This window comes from Amphiura filiformis, chromosome 9 (genome assembly GCF_039555335.1).
Source record: "Amphiura filiformis chromosome 9, Afil_fr2py, whole genome shotgun sequence".
Lineage (NCBI taxonomy): Eukaryota > Metazoa > Echinodermata > Ophiuroidea > Amphilepidida > Amphiuridae > Amphiura > Amphiura filiformis.
In genome coordinates this window covers 55,530,157-55,556,119 of record NC_092636.1, presented here as the reverse complement: position 1 = coordinate 55,556,119, position 25,963 = coordinate 55,530,157, and the positions used below count along the sequence as shown (strand labels likewise).

The following is a 25,963-nucleotide window of genomic DNA, read 5'->3' as shown; positions in this document are numbered from 1 at the left end:
AAATGGCTAGTAACACCAGCATTCAGTCGTGGCTAGTAATTTAGTGTCAAAGTTGGTTAAGATTTGACGCTAGGACATGCTGGTGACTTCTGATTGGTATATCGGCAATCACTTCCAATAAGCAACAAAAGTAACATGACAAAAACTGCTACACTACTCACGTTTGCTAATTAGTATGAAACATGCATAAAACACAAGATAAAATCGCAACAACTGAACTTACCTCATCTAGAACATCAGTTTCAAGTTTGCCAGACTTATCAATATTACCAAACAGGAACCCTGTCAATACCAGTGGTTCTGCATGTTGACCCTGCTCATCCTTGTCTTTGTTATCATCATGTTGATCATGATCATTATGCTCATCATCAGAGTCCATGGCTGAAAAACAAACATAAATTTAATGCTTTTTGTTCAGGAAAGGGGATTGTGATGCAGTGGTTATGGTACTTTCTTCTGGGAATTGAGGTCTGGAGTTCAATCCCAGCAGTAGTACGGTATTGATCGAGGGAAACAAGTCTGAATTTGGTCTAGTACAGGATATATACATGTACAGGATCAGTGGTGCTTTTAAAATGTCAAATTTACTTTAGGTCCCATATAAATGAACTAATCTGCAAGAAATTTTTGGTACAAAAACATTATGTAGCCAGAAGTTTCTAGTGGTATTAAAATCTCAACTTTTTTGGAGAAAAGTGGGGGGATGAGGCTGTGGATCACAAAATGCCCATATGTATGTTGTAAATTGTCACTCAGGGCCCCCTTGGAGATCAGTACCAGTTACTGAAGGGGCTACCCTGGTTAAAGAAAGATTAAATAAATATTATTGTTAGTCGTGACTATTACTGGTAGTCGGGACTACAACTATTGAAAACAAAAGTCGACTAACACAACTATGTCTTTATGTTAAAAAATCATGTTAAAAGCGCCAGATATCCGCACCAAAACCAACCAAATACCAACATATAAACTGCGAAAATGTGATAAAAACGTTAATCATTGTCTTACCAATAACACTTACCAACAAATAATCATAAAGTCCATAAATCATCATTAAATTGGTGTTGTTGACTTGTTATCCTAAATTTGCACCAATTTTGACCATTCGATAGTCAGGACTATAGTCATAGTCGTGACTATTTGCTACCGACTAGTCGACTAGGAAAAAAGTGATAGTCGCCCCAATTCTACTTATAATTACCAAATCTGACCTTGTTACAGTGAACTATTCATCACTTTTTTAGTTTTGGCCATTTTTGCCGGCAAAAACTGGCAAAACTGTTTATGGCAAGTGATTAAAACCATGTTTTTTTCCACATGCGGCAAAAACCTGCGAACCCTGCTTCAATGCTTGATCGAACCAAATGTGTGTCAGGTCACTAATAAAACCCAATTGAGAGCACACAATCGTCGGTCATTTCTAAAGATACATTTATACTCATATTAAACGAATCTTGTTTCTCTACAGCAGTAAAATAGCTCACCTTTTGGGTAGCTTTCTGTCTGCAAATCGCTAGACATTTATACTCAATCGCTTTTGCAGAAAACTGAATTGCAATTGATTAGTGTACAAAATCGCCGTTGTATTGTATGCTGAGCATGCAAGCAATTCTCTGTTTTGCAAGAGCAACAGGTATAGACTGGCACCCTCAGTGGATTCAGTTAATGTTCACTTTCAGCATTACCGGTATACTTGAGCTGTTAGTAATGACAAGGATTCAGTCTCTGTCTCGCATTTTATAAACTCATGAAACTCATGTTTTAAATGATTTACATAGTAAGGCACAAAAGAATGTGTTTAATCAGTTTATTTAATTTTTTATTACTTCAGCGAGAATCCGAGAATCCATTCTCGCAAAGATTCTCGTCAACAAAATTGCAAGAATCTACATGGATTCTCGTAAGTATTTCAATTTATCATACAAAGTTATATGGCGAGATTCATGGATTCTTGCAAAAATTCAACTGGGATGTCACCATCCCCTACGTGTCTGAACTGTCTGAAAAACTTCACAGAATTTTTGGAAAACATCAAATCCCTGTGTCGTTCAAAGTAACCAACTAACACCTTGAGACAGAAGTTGGTTCACCCCACAGACAAGCCGCCTAAGGACAAACAGAGCAATTTAGTTTATGCAATACAATGCAAGGACGCTGATTGCCAGGACTTATGTAGGCCTACATAGGGGAAACTAAACAGACATTAGCCAAATGTATGTACCAGCATAGACGTGCTATTACTACATGTAGTTGCTGGGATTCAGCCGTGTTCACGCATTTGGACAGTATACACATCACACTTTTGACAACAAAGATGTTGTGATTTTAGACCTTTTGCCGCCAGATCATCAGACGGCCTGAAGATGCACCTTGGATAAGGCCAATGGAACTCGATTATTAGTTTCCGATTGGATGTTTGAAAAAAAGGACGAGGTCGCTATTTCATTATTCATTATTCGGTCTCTTTTCATTATCCATTATGTCAACAAAATCAGTATTTTATGAACAACTTTCTCCAAATTTAGGTTCCCCACCAGTACCAAAGTATATATTGTTGATGAAAGACCATCTCAAAACCGGTATTAATGCTTAGATCATCTTTACAGACATTTTGCAACAGATTGAGAAAAGATTTGAATTTTTGTCATTAAAATTAAAAGAAATTTGCAATTTTTGTAATCACTAGAAACATGATGAGGTAATCCTTAAATTTCCATTATTTACTACATCCTCTACCCCTACAACTAAGAAAAACTGCTGATTATGATCAGCAGGGGATGTCAGACATTTTGAGAGTTTCAATTTTGATTATTTCCATTTCAATTTTCAGATAATTCACTTTTTATGAAAATAATGAAAGTTTTGGTCAAATCGAAAAAGTGATGCGGGCGGTCAATAGGAAACTAACAATCAAGTTCCATTAGCCTAAGGTGCGATACCGTAGCCTCTCAAATAAATGTGAGTCCAGTTGATCAGTTTTATGTTTAATTAAAAATATTTATTAAACCTGGATCAGTACGACGGCAACTTTGTGACCTCTTTTGTTCGATAGAAATTTTTTACGGATTGGTGAACACGGGTTACGTAACTAAATGTTGAAAATTTGACCGGCAAACATGTTTTAGCGAAATAGCTCCAGAAATGGGAGACACGGGTCATTTTTTGCTTAAATTGCGTACCATGATCACGGATAAGATACCAAACATTTGTGCAAAGAACAAAAAACGAGTAAAAGTTGAATAATATTGAAAATAAAGAAGCTTGAACATGTCCAAAGTGGCCGGAAAATGAGAAAAATTGCATGTCACGATCACCAAAATGCTTATATCTACAACAGTGAGTAAACGCCGGTCGTATGCTTTTCTCTTTCATTCAATCTATCTTTATTCTGGTAAGCTCTTTCAATACATAAGTACTGATCTCCCAAGAGGTCCAGATCAGACAATATATACAATTACATGTAGAAAAATAATTAAAATGTGCAGAATACTATAATACAAAATGATGATATGGGAATGATACAGTAATGTACATTGTATAATACAAGCATGAAAAAATATTATAATATTAATACATGTAATAGTAACAATATATCATTACCAAAAACAAACTCATAATTACATAATTATATATAGGACTACACAGTATTGTTAAACAGCAATAGCATTCTTGAACTCACACATACTCATGGCCATGAAGTTTGAAACGAATGTTCTGAGGGAGATTATTCCAGAGTACTGCAGCTCTGTAATTGAAGGTTCTTTTACCAGCAAGAATATTCCATGCAGGAACAATCAGGGCATTATGGGTTTGACTTCGAGTACATTTGTTATGTGTTGCATGTGGGAAAGTGAAAATAGATGAGAGGTAGGATGGAGCTATTTGTTTCAGACACTTGAAAGTAACAATCAGTGATTGATTATCCCATCTACAATTAAGTTTTACCCAATTCAGGTCTTCCATCATTTGGTCAATTGGAGTTCTGATGTCAGCACGGAGGAGCATACGAGCAAGCTTGTTCTGCAAGACCTGGAGCTCATGATGATGATAAGCATTGAAATTATTCCATACAGAGCTACAATAGTCAAAATGAGGGAAGACTAGAGCTTTAGCGAGCATGTTCACAGTACTAGGTGGAAGATAATTCTTGACTCTACCAATTACACCAATACGTTTAGATACATTAGATGACATATAATTTACATGTTCACTCCAAGATAAGTTTGGATCAAATACAACACCTAAATATTTATATTTATTTACAATTTCTATGCTCTCGTTCCATAGGTAAGAGATATGTCCTTCAATTTACTTAATTTCTGACTAGAGCCAAAGAGCATGATCTTAGTCTTCTTAATGTTTAAAGTGAGTTTATTAGACTTGAACCATCTAGCTATCATATCAAGGTTACTCTTGAGATCAGTCTGTAATATTGTTGGATCTGGTGAACTAACTAATAGAGTTGTATCATCTGCATACATTACGCACTTACAATTAACAGAATCCGGTAATGAATTAACAAAATAATAAATAACAGAGGACCCAATATTGATCCTTGTGGTATCCCAATATTAATATCTTTAAAAGCAGAAAGAGTAGAATTTATATTGACAGCTTGGGATCTACCACTCAAATATGATTTGAACCAGTCCAGTGACATGCCAGTGATACCATATGAATACAATTTATCAAATAAAAGATCATGATTTACTGTATCAAAGGCTTTTTAAGATCTAAGAAAATTGACCCAGTTACTTTACCGTCATTCGTGTTACTTAAGATATAATCAGTTACATCTAGAAGAGCAGTATTAGTACTGTGATTATGTCTAAAACCTGACTGACATGGATTTAAAATATTGTTTAAAGTAAGATAATTGTAAAGTTGATCATGAACGGTTCGTTCTAAAATCTTAGATAATATTGGCAGAACTGATATAGGCCTATAATTGCTGACTTCATTCTTGCCACCATCCTTGTAAATAGGTGTAACTTTTGCTTTTTTCCACATAGAAGGAAAGACAGAAGTGAACATGGAAAGGTTACATATATATGCAAGGGGTGACAGATGACAGGAGCAGCTAATTTCAATAGTTTCATACACACATTGTCAATACCAGTACTTTTGTTATTTGAAAACTGACAAATTTGATCAAACACAAAATCAGGTGTTATAATATCAAATTTAAAATCTGCATTTTCAACATTATAATAAGTATCATTGAGTTTACGAACATCATCATTACTACACTTAAAGTTATCAGCTAATGTGTTTCCAATAGAAGTAAAGAAAGTGTTAAAATGATTAGCTGTTTCTTTATCATTTGAAGTGAACCCATTCTGAGTTTGTACATTTGTAACATTAGATTTATTCTTAGGAATTATTTTCCTACTTGTACTCCATAATTTCTTAGAATCTTTTACATTTTCGTTGATGGCTTTGTTACAATAGTTCCTTTTTAATGTCTTATTAAGTTTATTGACTTTGTTTCTTAATTGTCTTGCCATATTCCAATCATCAGAATTATTGGTTTTATGAGCTTTAGCAAAATAATAGTCCCTGTCCTTTGAAAGTTTAATATAATCTCCTGTAATCCAATCAGGGAGTGAACCCTTGACACGCTTCTCTTTAACAGGACAATGAACATTACAAGCATCATCAAACATAGTTTGAAAAGTATGGTGTGCATCATCTACATTTGAACATTTCATAACATCATCCCAAGTAGCTTTTTAATAGTGTCAACAAAATCATGTTCATTCAAATTTTTAAAAGATCTGGATTTAATGGTTTTCGATGGAGCCTTAATTTTCTTATTTTTTTTTTTTTTATAAATAAGTGAATGATCAGAAAGCCCTAAACTATGCACACCTGAACATGATACTTTGTTAGGTTGTGATACAAATGCTAAGTCAATAATTGTTTTAGTTGTCTCAGTTATTCTAGTATAGTCACTAATTAATTGATTAAGATTACTGTGATTTGAAATTTTCTTAACTTTACTTGCATTTGAGGCGTTTACATATATCAAGATTGAAATCTCCAACAACTATAACATCATCATATAAAGATGTAGTGTTTTGAAAAATTAAATCTAACTTGTTCAAGTAATCAACCGTTGAGTCAGGTGGTCTGTACACAGTACCAAGAAGGATAGGCTTTGAGTAGGGCAGGTTGAGCTCTATCCAGTGTGCTTCAACATTACTATTATGCAAATCAGATTTTTCATTAAAACAATACCATCCTTAATATAACATAAAATCCCACCACCATCTTGTATATATCTATCAAGTCTACTAATATTATAACCATCTATATGAAGTTCACTATTGTCAATATTATCATTTAGCCATGCTTCAGTTAAACATAAAATATCAATGTTATTCTCATCAAGTAATATTCTGATATGATCAACTTTATAACGCAGACTTCTGATATTTACATGAGCTATATTAAAACCTTTTGAAAGAGAACATTTAAAATCAATAAAAGTTTCACCAAATGGAAGCTCATCATTGCACACTCTAAAAAAGCAATTGTTACAGATCCATGAATCAATATTGTTATAACAGGAAGTATCCATATCAGTACAAGATACATGAAAGTCAAGATTACAGTTATTACACAAGATATAATTACAGTTATCAATTTTACAAGAACATTCACCACAATTATTATAGTTTTTAGAAGATCTTTTCTTACTTTTTTAATATCCTTGGTATTATAAGATTCATTAGGATCAACATTCAATCTTTGATCAGTATCATGATTTGAACATTTTATATTATCATCATTTCCATTTTTTACATTATCATTGACATTTTGAACATTATTTTTCAAAATAGTTTCATTTTTAACACTATTAATTTCTTTGTTTTCAAAATAGTTTGTAGCATTATTTTCACCTACAATATCATCAATAGAAATATCAATAATTGGTATATTAATGTGATTGCTTGAAACATGTTTAACATCATCAATACAGTTTACATGAAAATGTAATGAACAGTGTTTACATATAATATATAAAGTTTCTGGCCTAATTTTCTGACTACATTTATCACAAAAATCTGCAGAATTAGAAGACTTGCAGGTATTCTTTTGATCTGTTTCTTTACACCTCTTTTTTCTCATCTCCAATATGGAGATGAGTTTGATTGTTTACATTATTTGAATTTAAGTGTTTGGAGTATATGGCATCCAGTGAGGGTAAACAGAGGTTATTGCAAACCGTAGGTTCATGATAAGTCTTCCTAGGCCTCTGTTGTTCAGATGAACATAGTCCCAATATAATTCATTCAGTAATTCACCTGTTGAGGTAACAACAGAAGAGGCATCTCTAATGATAGATATTAACTAACGTTAGCTTGTATTAAATTTTCAGCGAAAATGATTGGTGGAATAATCGAGTCGTAGGTTGGAAAGTTACTCTCAAAACAGCACCGTGTCGCAATCTTGCGTGACCCGTTAGCGACAAGTGTCACTAGCAAAATAGCAGCCGGCCTTGTCATTATATCGAATAATAATCGTCAGAATCGTCCAGTTGACTCCAGTGATATTTATTTATTCAAGCAAAATACTGCATTGACTTACAAAATATTGAAGTCAATATAAAAAGTAGTATCACCTCATTTGACTGAACTGAAAGCAGTTTTAAAAATATTATTGTTGATCGAGTCCCTGAATGAGAAATAAGATTGTAAAAGATACGAGTATGGTATAGCAGGTTGTGATGGTCTAGTGGTTGACGCCGTGGTTTGAAGTGCGAGAGGTTGAAGGTTTGAATCCTACAGCATTTCGATTTTTTTCTCTCTTGTTCTGTTAGGCCTTTGGTGTATGTGTGTAGGCCCGTCAGTATTTATATGATCATTTGAAAATATTTCTATGCAACACGCTTGCAATGTTTTTCTTTATGTGTAGGCCTACATATTAAAAAATGAGATAGCGTCAGCCATAATTTACAATTTCAAACCGGATTAATATTTTGGCATAATATTATTTGTAATTTTACACCGTTCTTACACCCTACCCAGACATACACAAAATTGGAATCAGCGTTTAGATTGTCTAGAGTAACTTTAATTATAGAACACCACACGGCGGTCAAGATAAAAAAATGCTTTCTTTCATTTTACCTCATTATTTCTGCTTTAAATGATCAGAAACCATTCCTGAAAGTTGTTTACTAATATCATAAATATTTAAAAAATAAAATAAAAAAAAAACCTCTATGGTAGGGTTCGAACTTCCAACCTCTCGCACTCCAGGCACGGCCTTAGCCACTAGACCATCACAACCTGCTAACTTATTCACGTACCCTTTCCAATGTTATTTCTAATTCAGTGTCTCGTTCAACAAAAATCTTTTATAAACTGTTTGTAAGTTCAGTCAAATGGCTTGAAATTACGTTTTATATTGACTTCGATATTTTGTGAGACAGGGCAGTATTTTGTATGAATAAATAAATATCACTGTAGTCAACTGGACGATCCTGACAATTATTAATCGATATATGGACAAGGCCGGCTGTTAATTTTCCTGGTGACACTGGTCACTAATGGTCACGCACGATTGCGAGGAGAAGCCCTTTTGAAAGCAACTTTCCAACCTACGACTAGATTATTCCACCAATCATTTTCGCTGAAAATTTAATACAAGCTCAAGTTAGTTAATATCTATCATTAATTACAGAAAAGCATATGACCGGCGTTGGTTCATAGTTGCAGATATAACCATTTTGGTGATCGTGACATGCATTTTTTCTCATTTTTTAGGCTACTTCGCGCACAATAAACATTCATTTTCTCCACAATAATTGGACTTTTACACGTTACTGTTTGCCTTATACTCATGCTTCATATCTTATCTATGGGCTCAATGTGGAAATGAAGGGAGAAAGCGACTTTCGTGTATTACATTTTTTGATGTTTTCTGAAAACTGTATTTGCCACCTGATTTTCAACATTACGTTACGTAACAGCAGAGGTCACGCCGGTAAAAATTACCGGAAGTGAGCTAAGTTGCTGTCGTACTGGGATGAATGACAACCTTCACAAACGTATTAATATGAATATCCTTTACGAAATTACACCAATTTTTACTTTTCATCTGTAAAAAGATGAATAGTTTCACAGCACAAACTTAAAAAGCGCATTTCGTGATCCACAGCCTCATCATGAGATTTTTATACAGGGTCTTAGGCAGGATTTGAAGGTTTGGGTGTGTAAATTCAAAAAACTGGGTGTGTAAATTTAAGATTTGTGTACAAAGTATCTATAGGCCTTGTGGGCAAAAACTGGGTGTGTATAATTTACAAATTTGAGTGTGTAAAACACTCTCTACACGGCTGGCTGCCTAAGCCCTTGTTTTTAGATCACTGGAAACCTCTGGCTACATAATGTTTATGTACCGTACCAAAAATTTCTTGCAGATTAATTCGTTTAGCAAAAATATTTCCAAATTTGAATTTCGTTCTGGTATACCAGAACAGCGTAATATACTGGAGCAGTGTAATACACACATCATGCATAATTCGCAAACGCAAAATTGGAATCAACTAAAATTTTGGGAATAAGCTTTTTTCGTGGATATCTACTGAAAAATGTCATAAAAAGAGGATGCTAGGTCCTAGGATCACGAAATCCTCTTTTTAAGCTTCTTATTTTATATGGTTAAATTTTGTGCAAGTTACTTTCACTTTGTGCAGGTAGATTTTCTGTGTTACCTACACAAATGCAAATAACTTTTTTCTGGTAAATCGAACACTGGGGAGGAGACCTCGCCACTTTTACGCGATCGCCGATCGTTCATGCGATGATGCGTTTGCCAGCGCATACCTATACCTGGACCACGGAAGTAATTAACTTTAGTCAGCCAAACTTGGCAGGGCCCAGATGTTCCATTGAAACTACAGGTAAATTAAGTAATTCTTGGCTAATCACAAACATTAATGAACGCTACTGGCTCCGCAACCAGGCTCCGCAATAAACACACACGCAAATAGCGCGATGCAGAAGAAAGCTGCATGCGCCTTTACATTACGTACACGCTTAGTACACTACATGGACATAACACGATTGTTCCAGCTTGGCCAAGAATTACTTAATTTACCTGTACGTTATTTCTCTCCCATCACACATGCACAGATACATAAAAACCAGCAAGCATCTAGAATGATACCTTGTGAAAAGCTGCCAAATTCGACAGGCTTGAGTACTATACAATGTATAGCGAAATATGATGCCTGCTATAAGAATAATAAAATCTTACCAAATTTAAAAATAACTTACTTGTAATCTAGGTCTAGATGGGATGCATTTCATTAATTTTCAAACCTCAACTTTGCTACAAATACTCCAGAAAAACACTGTTTACAAGCTTCCGATCCACACCAATCCAGACTCCTTGATTTTACTCTCATAGCCGTGAAGGTCAAAACAAAAGTTCAGCTATTCGAAACGCTCTTCTCCGGGGATAAAGAGTCTTCTCCGACAGTTGCCTGCGGGAGGTGAGTTATTTGCCATAAAAATGTCGACCTATTCAGTTGCACGGAGTGTTACACACAATTTTTCTAAGCGATTAAATCCAATCGCGCAGGGTTTGAAACGAGCTCCAAAGCCAGACAGGATTATATTTGACAGGACCCTACGACCGGTAATATAAAACATTGTTCACAACTAGTTATTTAAGACATAAAACATGGGCTAATTTTGGGTATAAATTCATGTGCAATGTTTCCGAATTTTGCACCACACTACATGATCATGTATTTTTGTAAAGTTAATTTTTTATTACTTCCGTGGTCCGGGTACGCGCTGGTGAATTTCGATCGCGTACCGTAGAAGTGACAAGGTCGCCTACTACGCGCCGCGCCGACAAGCAATGGTAGGCATGTTCTCAAAATTTTCAAGTAGGATATTTCACATGGAAATTATTTTGTTTAAAAAGGTGATTATTTAACTTAAAAAATGAGGGGTCAACCATGTCTGAAGGTAAAAAATTAGCGAAGTTATGGGCAAATGTCTGTTTTAAAAAAAAAACATGTATTAAAATGCATCATTTTTCACCACGGCGATCCATTTTACACAAAGGCGATTTTATTTTATGAAATCTAACTTTCACTGCATGCTGACTTCTGTATCAAGGATAAAGTACCGGCACATTTTAGACTACGTCGTCAAGTTTCTGGTGTCCAAATTTCAAATTTTTGTATTTCCCTTTTTGGATTGAATGTCGCCCTCTATAATAAGGAATGTGGACATGTCTAGCAATGGGTCAACCGGCTTGTTATCAAGTCCGTGATCAGCCAATCAGCGAGCGTGATTGTTTATTTCTTCTGTGTGTACGCTCGTCTACGCTTGGCGCACAGCTCGGACCACGGAAGTACTAAAGAATTAACTATAGTCTAATTCTACCTAAAAGCGGGCCACGTTATTTCTATAGATCTGCTGCGCATTCAAATTGCATGTATTGTATCGTAATTTCATTTGTGTTCATGCTAATATGTTTACACAACATGAACTCACATGTTTTCAAGCAAATTCGCTGATAATAGGTGATCAAAAGCGATCGGAATGTTACAAAAGTACAGATCGCATTCAGCTTACTTCATATGAGATGATCTTTGAAAAAATACGGCATAATTTGTCATTGTGCTTGCGGAATGCCATGCAGTTAAATACTAAAACGTTGCGGCAATTCATGATTAACAACTAAAAATCGGCGTGTCGTTCGTATCCTCCGCTGTCAATTTCTTATCCACTCACTAGTCCTCACAAAAGCTTTGTGTTGATTACGTAATGTGTTGAGGCAAATTGAAATAAGTACAATGAAATAATGAGTAGGGCGGGCTCCGGGGCGGGTTTCTTCTTCGTCTTACCTGAGACTATTATACCTATTTTATTCAGGTATAGTCTCATGTCTTACATAACAGTATTGTTCTCCGCTCTAGCTGAAATACAGCAAGATAATGTAAGATAGTAAATGTAAACCTCAAACCTGTATTAATAGCTAGAGTATCTCGAGCTAGTATTTACCAAGGACAGGCTTTATGCTGGTTTGATACTTGTTTGCTAGTGGTGACCAGCGCTCCAGCATACAACTTGCATATTCAGCGCGGCATGTCAAGAGTGGACGGCGAATATATAGTGTGAGAGCTAGCACAAAATACTCTAGCTAAAATACATTACATTTTACTCTCTTACATTATCTTGCTGTATATCAGCTCGAGCGCCATTGGTAGAAAACCTGGCTTTTTTCTGAGAACAATACAAACATGTAATCTTTTCATGACTTTAAGGAGTATTTTGTGATCCTAGCATCCTCGTTTTATGACATTTTCCAGCAGATATCCACGAAAAAAGCTTATTCCCAAAATTTCAGTTGATTCCAATTTTGCGAGTTATGCATGATTACATGTGTATTACACTGCTCCATAGACAATGTGTTATAATTTCGTTCTGGTATAATCAGAATGAAATTCAAATTTCACGATATCTTTGCTAAACGAAATAATCTGCAAGAAATTTTTTGTACATAAACATTATGTATCCAGAGATTTAAAAATCTCAACTTTTTTTGAGAAAAGTGGGGGGATGATGGCAATGATGCTGTGGATCACGAAATGCCCTTTTAAGGGACGCAACCTCGATGCCTATCATTTTTATTCACCATGTCCATTGAAGTGAGAGAGAATTGAATAGATGCATGATCATCACAACAGAAATTAACACAATAGAAATTAATAGCATCTCATGAATGTGCAACCAATCTTTAGAAATAAGAAAACCCACTTTTTGACTGGATATGCTTGTGTCTGGAGAGAGTGGACTTGGGTTATTTTTAGCAAATTTCCCTGACTTGCAGCTCAAAAACAAAACATTCCGAGCACACACTCAGCGCAAAGTGTAACGCTTGTGGTGGTGCACAGTGGGCGCATGGTACAGTGCCTAATTTGATTGATCTGCACAAGTTGTTTTCACCGGCACTTGGTTGTTTTCACCGGCATGACGTAGCTCCGTCCCGGCCTATAGTAGGTATGAAAGGTGAATTCAAATTTGCCAATTACTGTGCATCATTTTATACATGTATTATATGTACTGTATTTCAAATTGATTGAAATTAGACCGTTATGGAATCAGGGTTCAATCCACAACTAAATTTTATTGTTATTAAAGCAGTTCAGGTTTTTACGTGGTATTTTAGTACCGTACACCACTGGGCATTATAATTATGCAAAGAGTAGAAATCCAAGTAAAATTGAAGGTGTCGCTGTGAAGCAAATCACACATTATGGCTTTAATTTTGGCATGGACTGATATGCCTAAACCTAAGCCTTGGCGCCCAGTCCACCCACACAAAGTCAGGTGCTGCTCTGCAAAAATTAGGGGGGCTCGCGCCGGGGCTGCCCAGATTCTTAGCCAGAAATCATAAATCCAAGCAGATACCAAAATTTGACCCTCAAATATAAAACAACTTTCCTATACCTAGGCACCGGAGTTTCGTGCGATCGCGCAAAAAGCGCAAAAAATCACGATTTTGGGGGTCTATCGCGATTTTGGTGGTCCATCATGAATTTTGAGAATTTTGCCAAACACACTACTTTTCAATGTAAATTCACCAATATTTACTGTTTACGTGAGTCCAGACCAGCACAATATCCTCCCCGGAAGCCTTTCCGTGATATGCAAATGTCCGATTTTTTCCATGACGTGTTACCATGTGTGGTAGTTCATTCTTTACATCAATCGTACGTATGAGTGACGTCATTAATCATATGCATAATTGATTGAACGAAGAAGGGTAGGATATAAGTCACAGAACGCACGCGAGTTACGAATCAGTTCGTGACAAAAAGAACATTTGGACGCCAAAAAAGTACAGTTATGCATTAAAATGTTTATTGTACAGTACAGCAGTAGCTTTTCACATAAAATTTGCATTGTTCACATCATGTATCAACTTCATGGAGAGAAAAACATCGGAGTAGCACGTGTGAAATAGGTGCAGAATTCGGCATACTTGATTTACTTCGAATTGCGTGTGACTTCATCAATGGATACAAAAAGTGGTGGAAAACGCATTTTCGCGCTTTTTGACTTGAATTTTCGCGCATTTTCGCACTTTATAAAAAACGGCCGCGCATTTTGCCGTTTAAATCGCGCGAAACTCCGGTGCCTATCTATACCCATGGAAGAGTCACTGGAGTCAAATATGTCCTGATTTGGCCTTTACATGTCACTCTGAAGTAGTCTGAAGTTCATATAACCTTAAAATCATCTGGTTTAGAGCTATCACATCTGTAAAATCCATTAAATCCACCCGTCTAAAATTAGATTAGCCTGTCTTAGAGACGGGTGGACGCATGACTGGCTAATAAGACCTTGGGGGTGCCTCCTCCTAAATCTACCTTTGAAACAAAATAATGAGATATGATTTTTACATGGATTCGTAAATGAAGAATAAATGATTTATTTGATTCGTAAATTATGAAATGCTCACCCTTTTGGCCTTTTTTCAACTTTGTAAACAAGTGGTATGAAAAATGAGATGACCCCTTTTTGTCTCGCCTGAACTTTGTTCAGGATGGGACTTAGTAATCACTATTTCTGTCTGTCCGTGTGTGGGGGCGTGTGTGTGGATGTGTGGATGTATGTATGTATGTGTGTCCGTCCGGAGCTGTATCTGGGGAACCGTAAGACCTACGGCGACGCTACTTGGTGGGAGGAAGGGTATCCAAGTTTGCTCCGTAACCGTATGTTTACAGAGAAAAATATGCAAATTAACATAGCTAATTTGCATAATTTATGCAAAAATCAGCACAAATTGATAGCGGAGTTTGTGGACAGACTATCTCAAGATCCGTCTGGCGCATGGTAACGAAACCTGGTGGCAGCTGTGATACACATCTGCTGATCACCTGATTAGTTTTTCGGCGAAAAGTATGCGCATTTAGTTGTTAATTTGCATAATTTATGCGCAACGATTCTACAAATATGGTTGGAAATCTGAAGAAATCTGCCTTGTGGAGCTGTATCTGGGGATTCGTAAGAACCCTAAGCCCTATGATGATGAAGCGTGGTAGGGGTAGTATGACCAGAGGATCTCAACCCGATTCGATTTTCAGCGCAAAATATGGTAATTAAGTACCTAATTTGCATAATTTATGCATAAAATGCAAAAACCTATTTTCTCAGAGACTAGGGGTCGCACGTTCTTCAAACTTGGTGGGTGGGTGCATCTTCACCCCAGACAGAACAAGTTTGTGTTGGTTAATGCGTCAAGGTCACCCAAGGTCATCCAGGGGTCATCTGAGGTCAAATGACTAAAAACTGTCGTATGGGCACGAAACTTGGTGGGTACGGTCAACATAATGTGGTAGGGGGTAGTATGACCAGAGGATGCACACTAGTACCCCCCCCCCCCATGTGGCCCCTCCCACACACTCAAAGTTGAGGGGGGGGGGGCAAAAATTTAATGAAATATTGTTTTTATTTTGCGCATGATACAATATCAATTTCGGTCGTGTAGGCCAAGTTATTAGGCCAAAAAAAGACTTTGAAGAATGTCTCTCATGTACAAAAGTATACACCAATCCGAGAAGCGTTTACTGTATTTGGCCCTCTATTGTCGGTAACACAGATGTACCAGAGCGGGAGATTTAATTCGTAATTCAATACTTATGATGGTGTATTGAATATCACTGTTGTGTACAATTCCCGGATACAATTCTGTGTAGCACGCAATAAATAATGGATGGAAGGTGGAACCCCCGACCTCGGGACACCGCAGTTTTGCATCGGGGACACCGCAGTAATGGCGAAGTCGGATTGGTGTATAGGAAACTGAATAATTAAAACCACCTTTTTAGGGTGAAGGAAGAATTTTTTCAAAAAAAATGTCTAAAACAGGTTCCCTAAGCCCTATGATGATGAAACGTGGTAGGGGTAGTATGACCAGAGGATCTCAACCCGATTCGATTTTCAGCGCAAAATATGGTAATTAAGTACCTAATTTGCATAATTTATGCATAAAATGCAAAAACCTATTTTCTCGGAGACTAGGGGTCGCGCGTTCTTCAAACTTGGTGGGTGGGTGCATCTTCACCCCAGACAGAACAAGTTTGTATTGGTTAAAAGTCCAAGGTCACCCAGGGGTCATCTGAGGTCAAATGACTAAAACTGTCGTATGGGCACGAAAACTTGGTGGGTACGGTCAACATAATGTGGTAGGGGGTAGTATGACCAGAGGATGCACACTAGTACCCCCCCCCCCCCATGTGGCCCCTCCCACACACCCAAAGTTGAGGGGGGTCAAAAATTTAATGAAATATTGTTTTTATATTATGCATTACATATATCAATTTCGGTCGTGTAGGCCAAGTTATTAGGCCAAAAAGACTTTGAAAATGTCTCTCATGTACAAAAGTATAGGAAACTGAATAATTAAAACCACCTTTTTAGGGTGAAGGAAGCATTTTTTCAAAAAAATTTGTCTGAAACAGGTTCCCTAAGCCCTATGATGATGAAACGTGGTAGGGGGTAGTATGACCAGAGGATCTCAACCCGATTCGATTTTCAGCGCAAAATATGGTAATTAAGTACCTAATTTGCATAATTTATGCATAAAATGCAAAAACCTATTTTCTCGGAGACTAGGGGTCGCACGTTCTTCAAACTTGGTGGGTGGGTGCATCTTCAACCCAGACAGAACAAGTTTGTATTGGTTAGTGTGTCAAGGTCACCCAAGGTCATCCAGGGGTCATCTGAGGTCAAATGACTAAAACTGTCGATGGGCACGAAACTTGGTGGGTACGGTCAACATAATGTGGTAGGGGGTAGTATGACCAGAGGATGCACACTAGTACCCCCCCCCCCATGTGGCCCCTCCCACACACTCAAAGTTGAGAGGGGGGTCAAAAATTTAATGAAATATTGTTTTTATATTGCACATTACATATGTGACGTGTCATGTCAAAAGGAGACACTTTTGGGCATGTTATCAATTTTGAGGTTTTTACATATCTTAGATATAGAGATATTTTGCTCCATAATGCCGTTTTCCCCAATGAAATCAGACATTCCTAAGCGAAGATATTGAGTTCGTAAGTTATGGTATTATAAAATGGGAAATTGAGATATCGGCCTTTAAAAATATTATTGACAGTGTTGAGAGTAGGAATTACCTTGAAAAATGTCTCAAAAATAGAAGATGCCAGTTATATTCCGGTCTGAAACTATCAGACAATAATTTAAACATTATTAACATCACAAATTCGCAACAACCCCAAATTGTGAAAAAATCACCCCAGGCAGATTTTTGGCTATTTCTCCATTTACGATCCTGCCCAAAAGTGTCTCCTTTTGACATGACACGTCACATATATCAATTTCGGTCGTGTAGGCCAAGGTATTACGCCAAAAAAAGACTTTGAAGAATGTCTCTCATGTACAAAATTATAGGAAACTGAATAATTAAAACCACCTTTTTAGGGTGAAGGAAGCATTTTCAAAAAAAATGTCTAAAACAGGTTTTATGTCAAAAATGGTCTCTTTTGGGGTGCTACATCGAGTCAAATGTTCACAAGATTATTTCGGGGTCATCCGAGGTCACCCAGGGTTCATCTAAGGTCAAATTACTAAAAACTGTCGTATGGGCATGAAACTGGGTGGGTACAATCAACATTTAGAGTCAAATGTTCGGAAGATTATTTCGGGGTCATCTGAGGTCACCAGGGGTCATCTGAGGTCAAATTACTAAAAACTGTCGTATGGGCATGAAACTTGGTGGGTACAGTCAACATTTCGAGTACAATATTCGGAAGGTTATTTCGGGTTCATCCAAGGTCACCCAAGGGTCATCTGAGGTCAAATTACTAAAACTGTCATATGGGCATGAAACTTGGTGGGTACAGTCAACATTTAGAGTCAAAGTTTCGGAAGGTAATTTAGGGGTCATCCAAGGTCACCCATGGGTCATCTGAGGTCAAATTACTAAAAACTGTCGTGTGGCCAGCCAAGACCCACCAAAATTTAGGGATCAAAGGTCAAATTCCAATATTGGTCCAAGCAAGCTCAAATTGAACAGGCAAATCGCCATGGGTTGTTGCAGGTTCATTTACTTCTACCAAAAGTAATCGTAAAAGCAGGCGATCGCGAAAGCAGGCGAGACTCGTGGTTCGAGAACCGCCTTGTTTGTGTTTCTAAAATACCCCCTAGTGTTAATAAATGGAGCCTAGTTGAGGTGGAGCTTGTTTAGGAACATTGAAATGTTCTCACAGTTTGGGGCAATCTAGTACATGTATGAGTGTAAATTTATGGCAAAATTCAAAGTCTAGATTTTTTTTCATTTTGTCAATTTCACTAGGGATTTTACAAGACTGGTGTAGCATCTCGTCTTCCTGCAGCTTTCTTCAAATACCAAATTAAACCGGGTGAATTGCCTCCTAATTATCATTGGCTAAAACCAGCTGGTAAGTATATTGTTGGATTATTTCAGATAATTGATAGGAAAATCCAATATTTTCTTTTCTGAGCTTGAAATGACAGGTTATGTCAACTTGATTACAGATGTTCAGGTTTATTGCACATTCCACAGGGCTTGATAGTCTTGTTCCCAAAATTTACTTAAAGATGAAGCCCCACGCTTCAACATTGTCAAGGTTAAAATGTATCCATGTAAATTCTGTTCTGTCTGTCATCAAAGTAGCAGGTGTATGTCAGTTCTTCTGTGGAGAACTGGCCAAGCGGGGTTTCCTGTTTAAGCAGTGAACAGGTGGTGTTTGTTTGACATCAAGCTTGTCCTGTATTGTTGTTTGTCATCACTACCTGTGTCGAGAGCACTTGTGAAATTTAAGAGCTCAGAAAAGTGAGTGAAATATTTGGATTTGCCTACCAAAAAACAGGCCAAAAATCCACAAAATATTGTTCTTTTTTTTAATGAATAAAGAGTAGCATCTACCATGATAGGTCCTCTACCTGCTATGGTGAATTGAACAATTTAAAAATGTTGATTAGCATTATGAATAGGAAAACTTAGTAGGGTAGTTTGTTTGAGCTAGCGTGTTTTAGTCGTTGATCCAATTTGTTTTCTCTTTTCTTATTCTGTTATTAGGAGAATGGACACTGCGTGAACATACAGGAGAGCGGGTACGCGCTGATACATTACCCATACCAGTGCATTATCCCCCAGAGAGTCAGATGGGTCTGTGGGGTGGGGAAGGAATCATAAGAGGCTACAAGAAATCAAACAGAGGAAGAAATGTCAGGTAAGGAGAGCGGGTGCGCACAGATACCTTACCTATACCGGTGCATTATCCCACAGAGAGTCAGATGGGTCTGTGGGGTGGGGAAGGAATCATAAGAGGCTACAAGAAATCAAACAGAGGAAGAAATGTCAGGTAAGGAGAGCGGGTACGCACTGATACCTTACCCATACCAGTGCATTATCCCCCAGAGAGTCAAATGGGTCTGTGGGGTGGGGAAGGAATCATAAGAGGCTACAAGAAATCAAACAAAGGAAGAAATGTCAGGTAAGGAGAGCGGGTACGCACTGATACCTTACCCATACCAGTGCATTATCCCCCAGAGAGTCAGATGGGTCTGTGGGGTGGGGAAGGAATCATAAGAGGCTACAAGAAATCAAACAGAGGAAGAAATGTCAGGTGAGGAGAGCGGGTGCGCACTGATACCTTACCTATACCAGTGCATTATCCCCCAGAGAGTCAGATGGGTCTGTGGGGTGGGGAAGGAATCATAAGAGGCTACAAGAAATCAAACAGAGGAAGAAATGTCAGGTGAGGAGAGCAAGTGCGCACTGATACCTTACCTATACCAGTGCATTATCCCCCAGAGAGTCAAATGGGTCTGTGGGGTGGGGAAGGAATCATAAGAGGCTACAAGAAATCAAACAGAGGAAGAAATGTCAGGTAAGGAGCTGGCAGTGCGCACTGATACCAGTGCATTATCCCCCAGAGAGTCAAATGGGTCTGTGGGGTGGGGAAGGAATCATAAGAGGCTACAAGAAATCAAACAGAGGAAGAAATGTCAGGTAAGGAGCGCGGGTACGCACTGATACCTTACCCATACCAGTGCATTATTCCCCAGAGAGTCAAATGGGTCTGTGGGGTGGGGAAGGAATCATAAGAGGCTACAAGAAATCAAACAGAGGAAGAAATGTCAGGTAAGGAGCGCGGGTACGCACTGATACCTTACCCATACCAGTGCATTATCCCCCAGAGAGTCAGATGGGTCTGTGGGGTGGGGAAGGAATCATAAGAGGCTAGAAGAAATCAAACAGAAGAAGAAATGTCAGGTAAGGCATATAACTTCCCTACCCATTTTATTTCAGTTCCAAGGGGAAAACTATATGTTTCTTTCAGCTAACTGTAACTTTCAAGCAAAAAGGAAAAGAATGTGATATTTGTTTTTGTTTTTGTTTTTTTGTATGTCTGGAAAATGAATTCAAGAATGATATTCATCCTTTGTGTTTCTAACTTATTTACGCCAGTAACATTTTTTTTAAGCACCAACACGCATGTTTTTTTTCTGATAGGAGCAAACAACATTGTTTAGGCCTAAGGGAAATCCCACATTCCCACATTTTATGTAACAAGGTGTGCATTTCAGCTTGGTGCCATTGCGTATTGTGTTTTTGTAAAGTTTTATAAAGCACAAAGAGCATTCATTTGTGTGAATAGGTCACAGAAAATAAATCACCGTATTGTATTGTTATTTCCTTGTTTCAGGTTCAAGAAGTTCTGGAAGCCTTACCTGTTAAAGTATACTCTGTACAGTGAAATTTTAGGCAGAGAATTTAAGGCTGTCACTGTCACACCTAAGACACTGGATTTGATTGATGAAGCCTATGGTTTTGACTTCTATATTTTAAAGGTAACCACCAAGTCATTGTTTTACATTGAATATCCTATATAAGAACATTATATAAAGCGTAGAGCATCATAATTTAACAAACTTTTAAGTATGTTAATCCACATGACCAACTTCTTTCAAGCCCTGTTAACCATATAAAACCAATTCATACCCATTCACATGATTCATACTGTTGTGTCATAAATGATAACAGCTATGGGATATATCCCAACATTCCTTGTCGTAAAAAAAATTTGCTTGTTCCGCAGTAAATACATACAAAATACTTCACGTTCAAAGTTTAATTAAAGTACTTGCTTTGTTTAAAAAAGAAGCTCAATGCTTTAATTAAGTTTTCAGAAGCTATCCACATGCCCTAATATCTGAGTGGCCTTAGTTATTTTCAGTTTTGTATGTTTACTCTTCAGATCCACTGCAATGCATGCAGGGATAGCACTTATTGCTGAGAGGATCCTTGTCCCCATCTGATCACAAATACATCATACCTCTCAATATGCAAGAGGTGTCAGGCTAATATATAAATACTATAAACCAGGTCATAATGTTTTATTTCTTTTGTTTAATATTGTTTTATTCTGCAGACATCACCCAATGAAATGAGATCCTTGCTTGGTATGAAGCTGAAACGACACATGTTACTGGCATTAGCAAGGCAGGACTCTCTTTATCCTGATGACCAGCAGAAGAAAGCCAAGATTCTGAAAAAATATGGCAAATTTATTGTACCTGTAAGTATCAGTACAGTGTGTGTAGGAACACAAAATTGGACTTTTGGCTTCTAAATGTGACATGCTTTCACAAGATGAGCAGAAAGATGCTAGGGCAGTATATAAGATACAGTCCATTTTGTAAATATATGGTAAAATTCAGTAGAAAACAAAGGAATTCTGGAGAAAATATTGATTTCTGAAGACACAATTCAGGAAGAAATCACCTGAACATGTGCTTGTTCAGATGTTTCCTCAGGCAAACAAATTTTTTCACAGGCCCAACTGAACCAGATTTTGCATTTCAGGAGACATTCTTTGTTTTGTTTGGGTAAAGTCATGTAATATCTTCAGTATTTTGGCCAAAATATATTTATTTTGTCTGAAAAATATTTCAAAGTATGTTTGCAAAAATTGATCAGATTTTTTCAATATGTTCAAGCTTTTGGTGACATTTTAGGGTCATCTTAGCTTTCCAGCAAAAAAAATTAAAATCCCTCCGTACCGAACCTACTTCAAAAGTCAGTCCACCCATAAAACAGGATAATCTTAATTTTGTTCTTACCGTAATCTGTTATATTCAGGAACAAGAAGCAGAGTGGTGTGGACTAACAAAATCAGAGGCGATAGAGAAACAGAAGCGAATTGATGCTGTGCTAAACCCTATTAGACCTTTACAAGATGTATACACAGAGGAATTAGTCAACAAACTAAGAGGTAAAGTCCCACATTGAACTCCTGGATAGGATATGGAGAGGAGAGGGGAATATAGAGGCCCAAACAGAGGCGAATTGATGCTGGAGAGGGGAATAATAGAGGCCATACAAAAAGGTGCAAAATTATTGTGCCTTAAATTAGTCCTTTTTATGACATTTATTTATTTGCACAGGTCACTCTGTTGAGAAAGTATGTTACTGATTTGTGACGTGATCAAGAGGAATGAGTCTAATGTCACTAATATTCAGCCTAAAGACATGTAGTTAAAAAGCTGAAAATGCTCAAATAAGCTGAAAAGAGCATTAAATTAGGGTAAAATAGCTGAACTTGGTCTGAAAATAACAATAAAACGCATAATTTGAGCAACAAAAAATGCTGAAAAATTTCGGTCTAAATATGGATTTTGAGTTATTGATAAAAAACATGTCGTCATACATTCTTATATTTTTGTTTTTAAAGTTGGAGAAACCCTAATAACTCTGTGCCCTGAAGTTCATGTCACATATATATTGATCAGAAGTTCCAGGCATAGACAGCATCAAATCAATTGGCAGATAAAAATAAGACAAAAACAGCAGAAGTGGCAGCCTCCAAAACTTGAAAGGAAAATCACAGAGCAAACACAAACGATACCAGGCTAAATTACTGGATATAAACTATAGCGAAAATAGGGAGGGAGAACTCTCAGAAAATCATATTTTGACTAAGAAAGTTGTAATACCTAGTAAACCATAATTATCATCATCATCATCCTCCATTCTTTTCACTTGGAAAAAATCTGTATACTAATTTCAGAAAGAGTAAAGTAGGTTTTAAAACTTCTTCTCCTGATGAGGATGTACTACTACAATCTCTCTACTCTAAAAAATCAGATTAAACAGTCTTGTTTAATACTTGATATTTGATTTATTATATCTACTGGATTATATATCATTTGCACTTTTCACCAAACATTTGTTCATGTTAGTAACATGTTTTGTTTCACTCACAGCTGCCAATCTAGGTGAGACAGAATATGACCTAGACACAGAAGCAGCTAAGAAAAGGTAAGTTGACATTGCACATTTATCAGGACCTCTTTTATGCAGATATCTTTGTTATCCAGATGTGCAATCTTCATAGGATGTTTTTAATGCTTTGACACTTTAATTTTATGCTTTGAAGCATTTAGAAGGACAGAGCTATGTTCCATACAGCACATGAAACATTTAAATACCATCATTCACTGTTATTACGCCATATTGAGTAATCTTATACTATCCTCTTGCCTTGTCATAGACGACATCAAGGAACTAATGAAATTTAGCACTTCCAAGCTAAACCACACCCACTGATTAAGAATGTGTAATCCATGGATAAAGCTTTTCAATGTTACAATTGTGCCGCTTGGATGTTGCATTAACGTCACACTTCATTTCGTCTTTAAAGCATAATCTATAGATTACGCACTCCCCTGTCAGCTCTTATAATATCCAAAAGGGTGAATTATAAGCCCTATGATATTAATGCTATGGGGAATCCCATTTTTTGATATTCATACGTGCCTCTGTGCAAGAGTGTATTTCAACTTTTTGTAGCTGTTTTCAGCCTTTATATGTGTCACTTGCACCCAGATCATTTTATGTAATTTTTTGTACTCTTTAAACACTTACATCAGTATTCAATTACTTTGTCTTAATTTTTTCCCAGATCCAGACCATTATTTGAAAGGATATTTGGAGATAGCTCCCCAACAGAAGATGATAAGACTAAAAGATGACATCGCACAATATCATAGACACATTGCACAAAACTTGATTTGACAAAAATAGACCCTTTTGTGAAAGATTGCCAGAATATTTTATAAAATAAATGGCACAGCATGGTCGCTGTCAGTCACAGGCTACGTGTAGTACTTATAGTGGTTCTCTGATCACAACCACACACTGAATGAAGATAGGCATGGGTAAAAGAAAGTCATCTGGTTCAGCATGCAAATTTTTGTACAACATCACACAAAGCAATAGACTGTAAAAGAACCTCATATGGCAAGTAATTTGACTTTTGAGAGAGACTCCAGTGAACAAAATAAAATTGCTTTGGATATTAATGTACTTAATTGTGCACAACATGGATTTTCCAAAGCAATGTTGGATTGTCATGTGGAGACAAAATAGTGTACCTCTAACATTTTCCTGCAAACAACCCAGATCAAGACAATCAGATTTTTTTTAAACATCTTTCGACCTTTCTAAAGGTCTGTTCATACTACGATGCAATGCGTTGCCGCACTGCATCGTACCGCAGAATACTGCACTGTGGTATCGCAATAAAGTAAAATACATATTAACTTGGAAATGTGATGTTGCGTTGAGTTGCGGCAAAAGTAATCGATATATCGGCATCGCAACGCATCGCAAATGCGGGACCTTAACACTTGTGCTGCAAAAGTACAGGTGTTATAGTGTGTTTCATCTCAAGTTAAGAGTAACACCATGTTGGATTTCGCGTGTGTACATGTATACTGCGAATATCCAACATGGCATTACTCTTGAGATGAGATAGACTATAGAAAGGTTTGTGCATGTATTGTTTAACCAGCACAATTGACACAACACATTTCAAACAGTTTGCACAAACATGGGCAAAGAAGTTTGCTGGGTGCATTGCCAAATAATCCACAGGTACATTATTTCATCCTCTATGAGCAACAAACAAAACATGGCCGAGTACAAGCTCTACTATCTAATAATATTCTGGAAGAAATGAAACTTGTAGTGCTTTGAAAATGTAATTATGTAATTATGAAGCTTCCCCACAATGTACCTTCTGATTCAACAGCTATGGTATAAATGAATTAAAAATATTGGTGTATTTCTTTCAAAACATCATAATTTGAAGAAACAGTTGTGTCTGTGTGACTTCTTAATATTCTCAAAAGTCCTATCTTCAGCTGGTAACATTGTGTGTCCATTGTTTTATTGGACGGCATCTGCATAATCATCCAAAGATTTTATCTTGGAACATTTGAAGAGTTTAGATCAGGCTTCCTCAAATAGATTTGTTGAAGCGCCGCATGAAATAAAAGAAAAGCGCCACGCCTAAAACAAATGGAATATTCCCATTAACGGTTTTTCCGTGTAATGTAGACCACAGGGTGTCAGGAAAATGCTAGCTCAACCAGAAAATATTTGTTTTTATTTTTATAACGCGATCAATATGATCTTAGTCAATTTATGGTAGTTTATTTTTGAAAATGAAGTTTAGGTCAGTTTCTGTATTTTATTTATCAAATGAGTATGAATCAATTTACACATTGTATAAGAACGAGTATGATATATGTTTTCAAGAATATTAGGAATTATACGCATACACCTAACGCTTTATACAATGAAAAGGTGAAGAAGCCCGGGTATTTGTAAGTAACATGAGCGATTTAACAATATCTATATTGAGTTTATAGGTTTAAATTTTGCTATTATGGTAATGAATTAATAAAATGGTAGTTTTTAGATTTCTTTCAGATGGTACGTCCAAATGAATAAGTACTATTACCTTAGATCAAAAAAATGTTGATGCTTTTAGCAAGATTTTGACCACTTCATTTTGATATACAAGTAGTTAATCAGCAATTTTACATAATAAATAATTGTTGAATGAATCCGTATATGG

General features: G+C 36.8%; 3 protein-coding genes across 3 annotated transcripts in view; 1 reads left to right on the top strand and 2 right to left on the bottom strand.

Moving 5' to 3' along the window:
• Positions 1-10,409, bottom strand: part of LOC140161194 (transcription initiation factor TFIID subunit 1-like) — a 173,453-nt gene extending 163,044 nt beyond the window's left edge. Inside the window, 2 exon segments of the mRNA XM_072184643.1 lie at positions 224-381; positions 10,290-10,409. Of these exon segments, the coding sequence (XP_072040744.1) occupies positions 224-379 (156 nt within the window). The 5' untranslated portion in view covers positions 380-381; positions 10,290-10,409.
• LOC140160157 (uncharacterized) lies at positions 3,676-4,194 on the bottom strand. Its single transcript, XM_072183433.1, has one exon. The coding sequence runs from the start codon at positions 4,192-4,194 to the stop codon at positions 3,676-3,678; it is 519 nt and encodes a 172-aa protein (XP_072039534.1).
• On the top strand, positions 10,008-25,195 carry LOC140160431 (large ribosomal subunit protein bL28m-like). Its single transcript, XM_072183666.1, has 9 exons — positions 10,008-10,112; positions 10,495-10,653; positions 18,364-18,469; positions 19,111-19,264; positions 20,744-20,888; positions 21,470-21,616; positions 22,180-22,312; positions 23,304-23,358; positions 24,002-25,195. Exons 1-9 carry the CDS (start codon positions 10,008-10,010, stop codon positions 24,069-24,071), a joined length of 1,074 nt encoding a protein of 357 aa, XP_072039767.1. The 3' UTR covers positions 24,072-25,195.
• Positions 25,196-25,963: the final 768 nt, after the last annotated feature.

Bases quoted from the DNA above. Each gene is read 5' to 3' on its own strand.
- LOC140160157 (XM_072183433.1), bottom strand. From the start codon at position 4,194: ATGTCATCTAATGTATCTAAACGTATTGGTGTAATTGGTAGAGTCAAG.
- LOC140160431 (XM_072183666.1), top strand. From the start codon at position 10,008: ATGCAGAAGAAAGCTGCATGCGCCTTTACATTACGTACACGCTTAGTA. The intron at 19,265-20,743 runs GTAAGGAGAGCG...TCCTTGTTTCAG, and splicing joins AACAGAGGAAGAAATGTCAG to GTTCAAGAAGTTCTGGAAGC. The intron at 21,617-22,179 runs GTAAGTATCAGT...TGTTATATTCAG, and splicing joins ATGGCAAATTTATTGTACCT to GAACAAGAAGCAGAGTGGTG.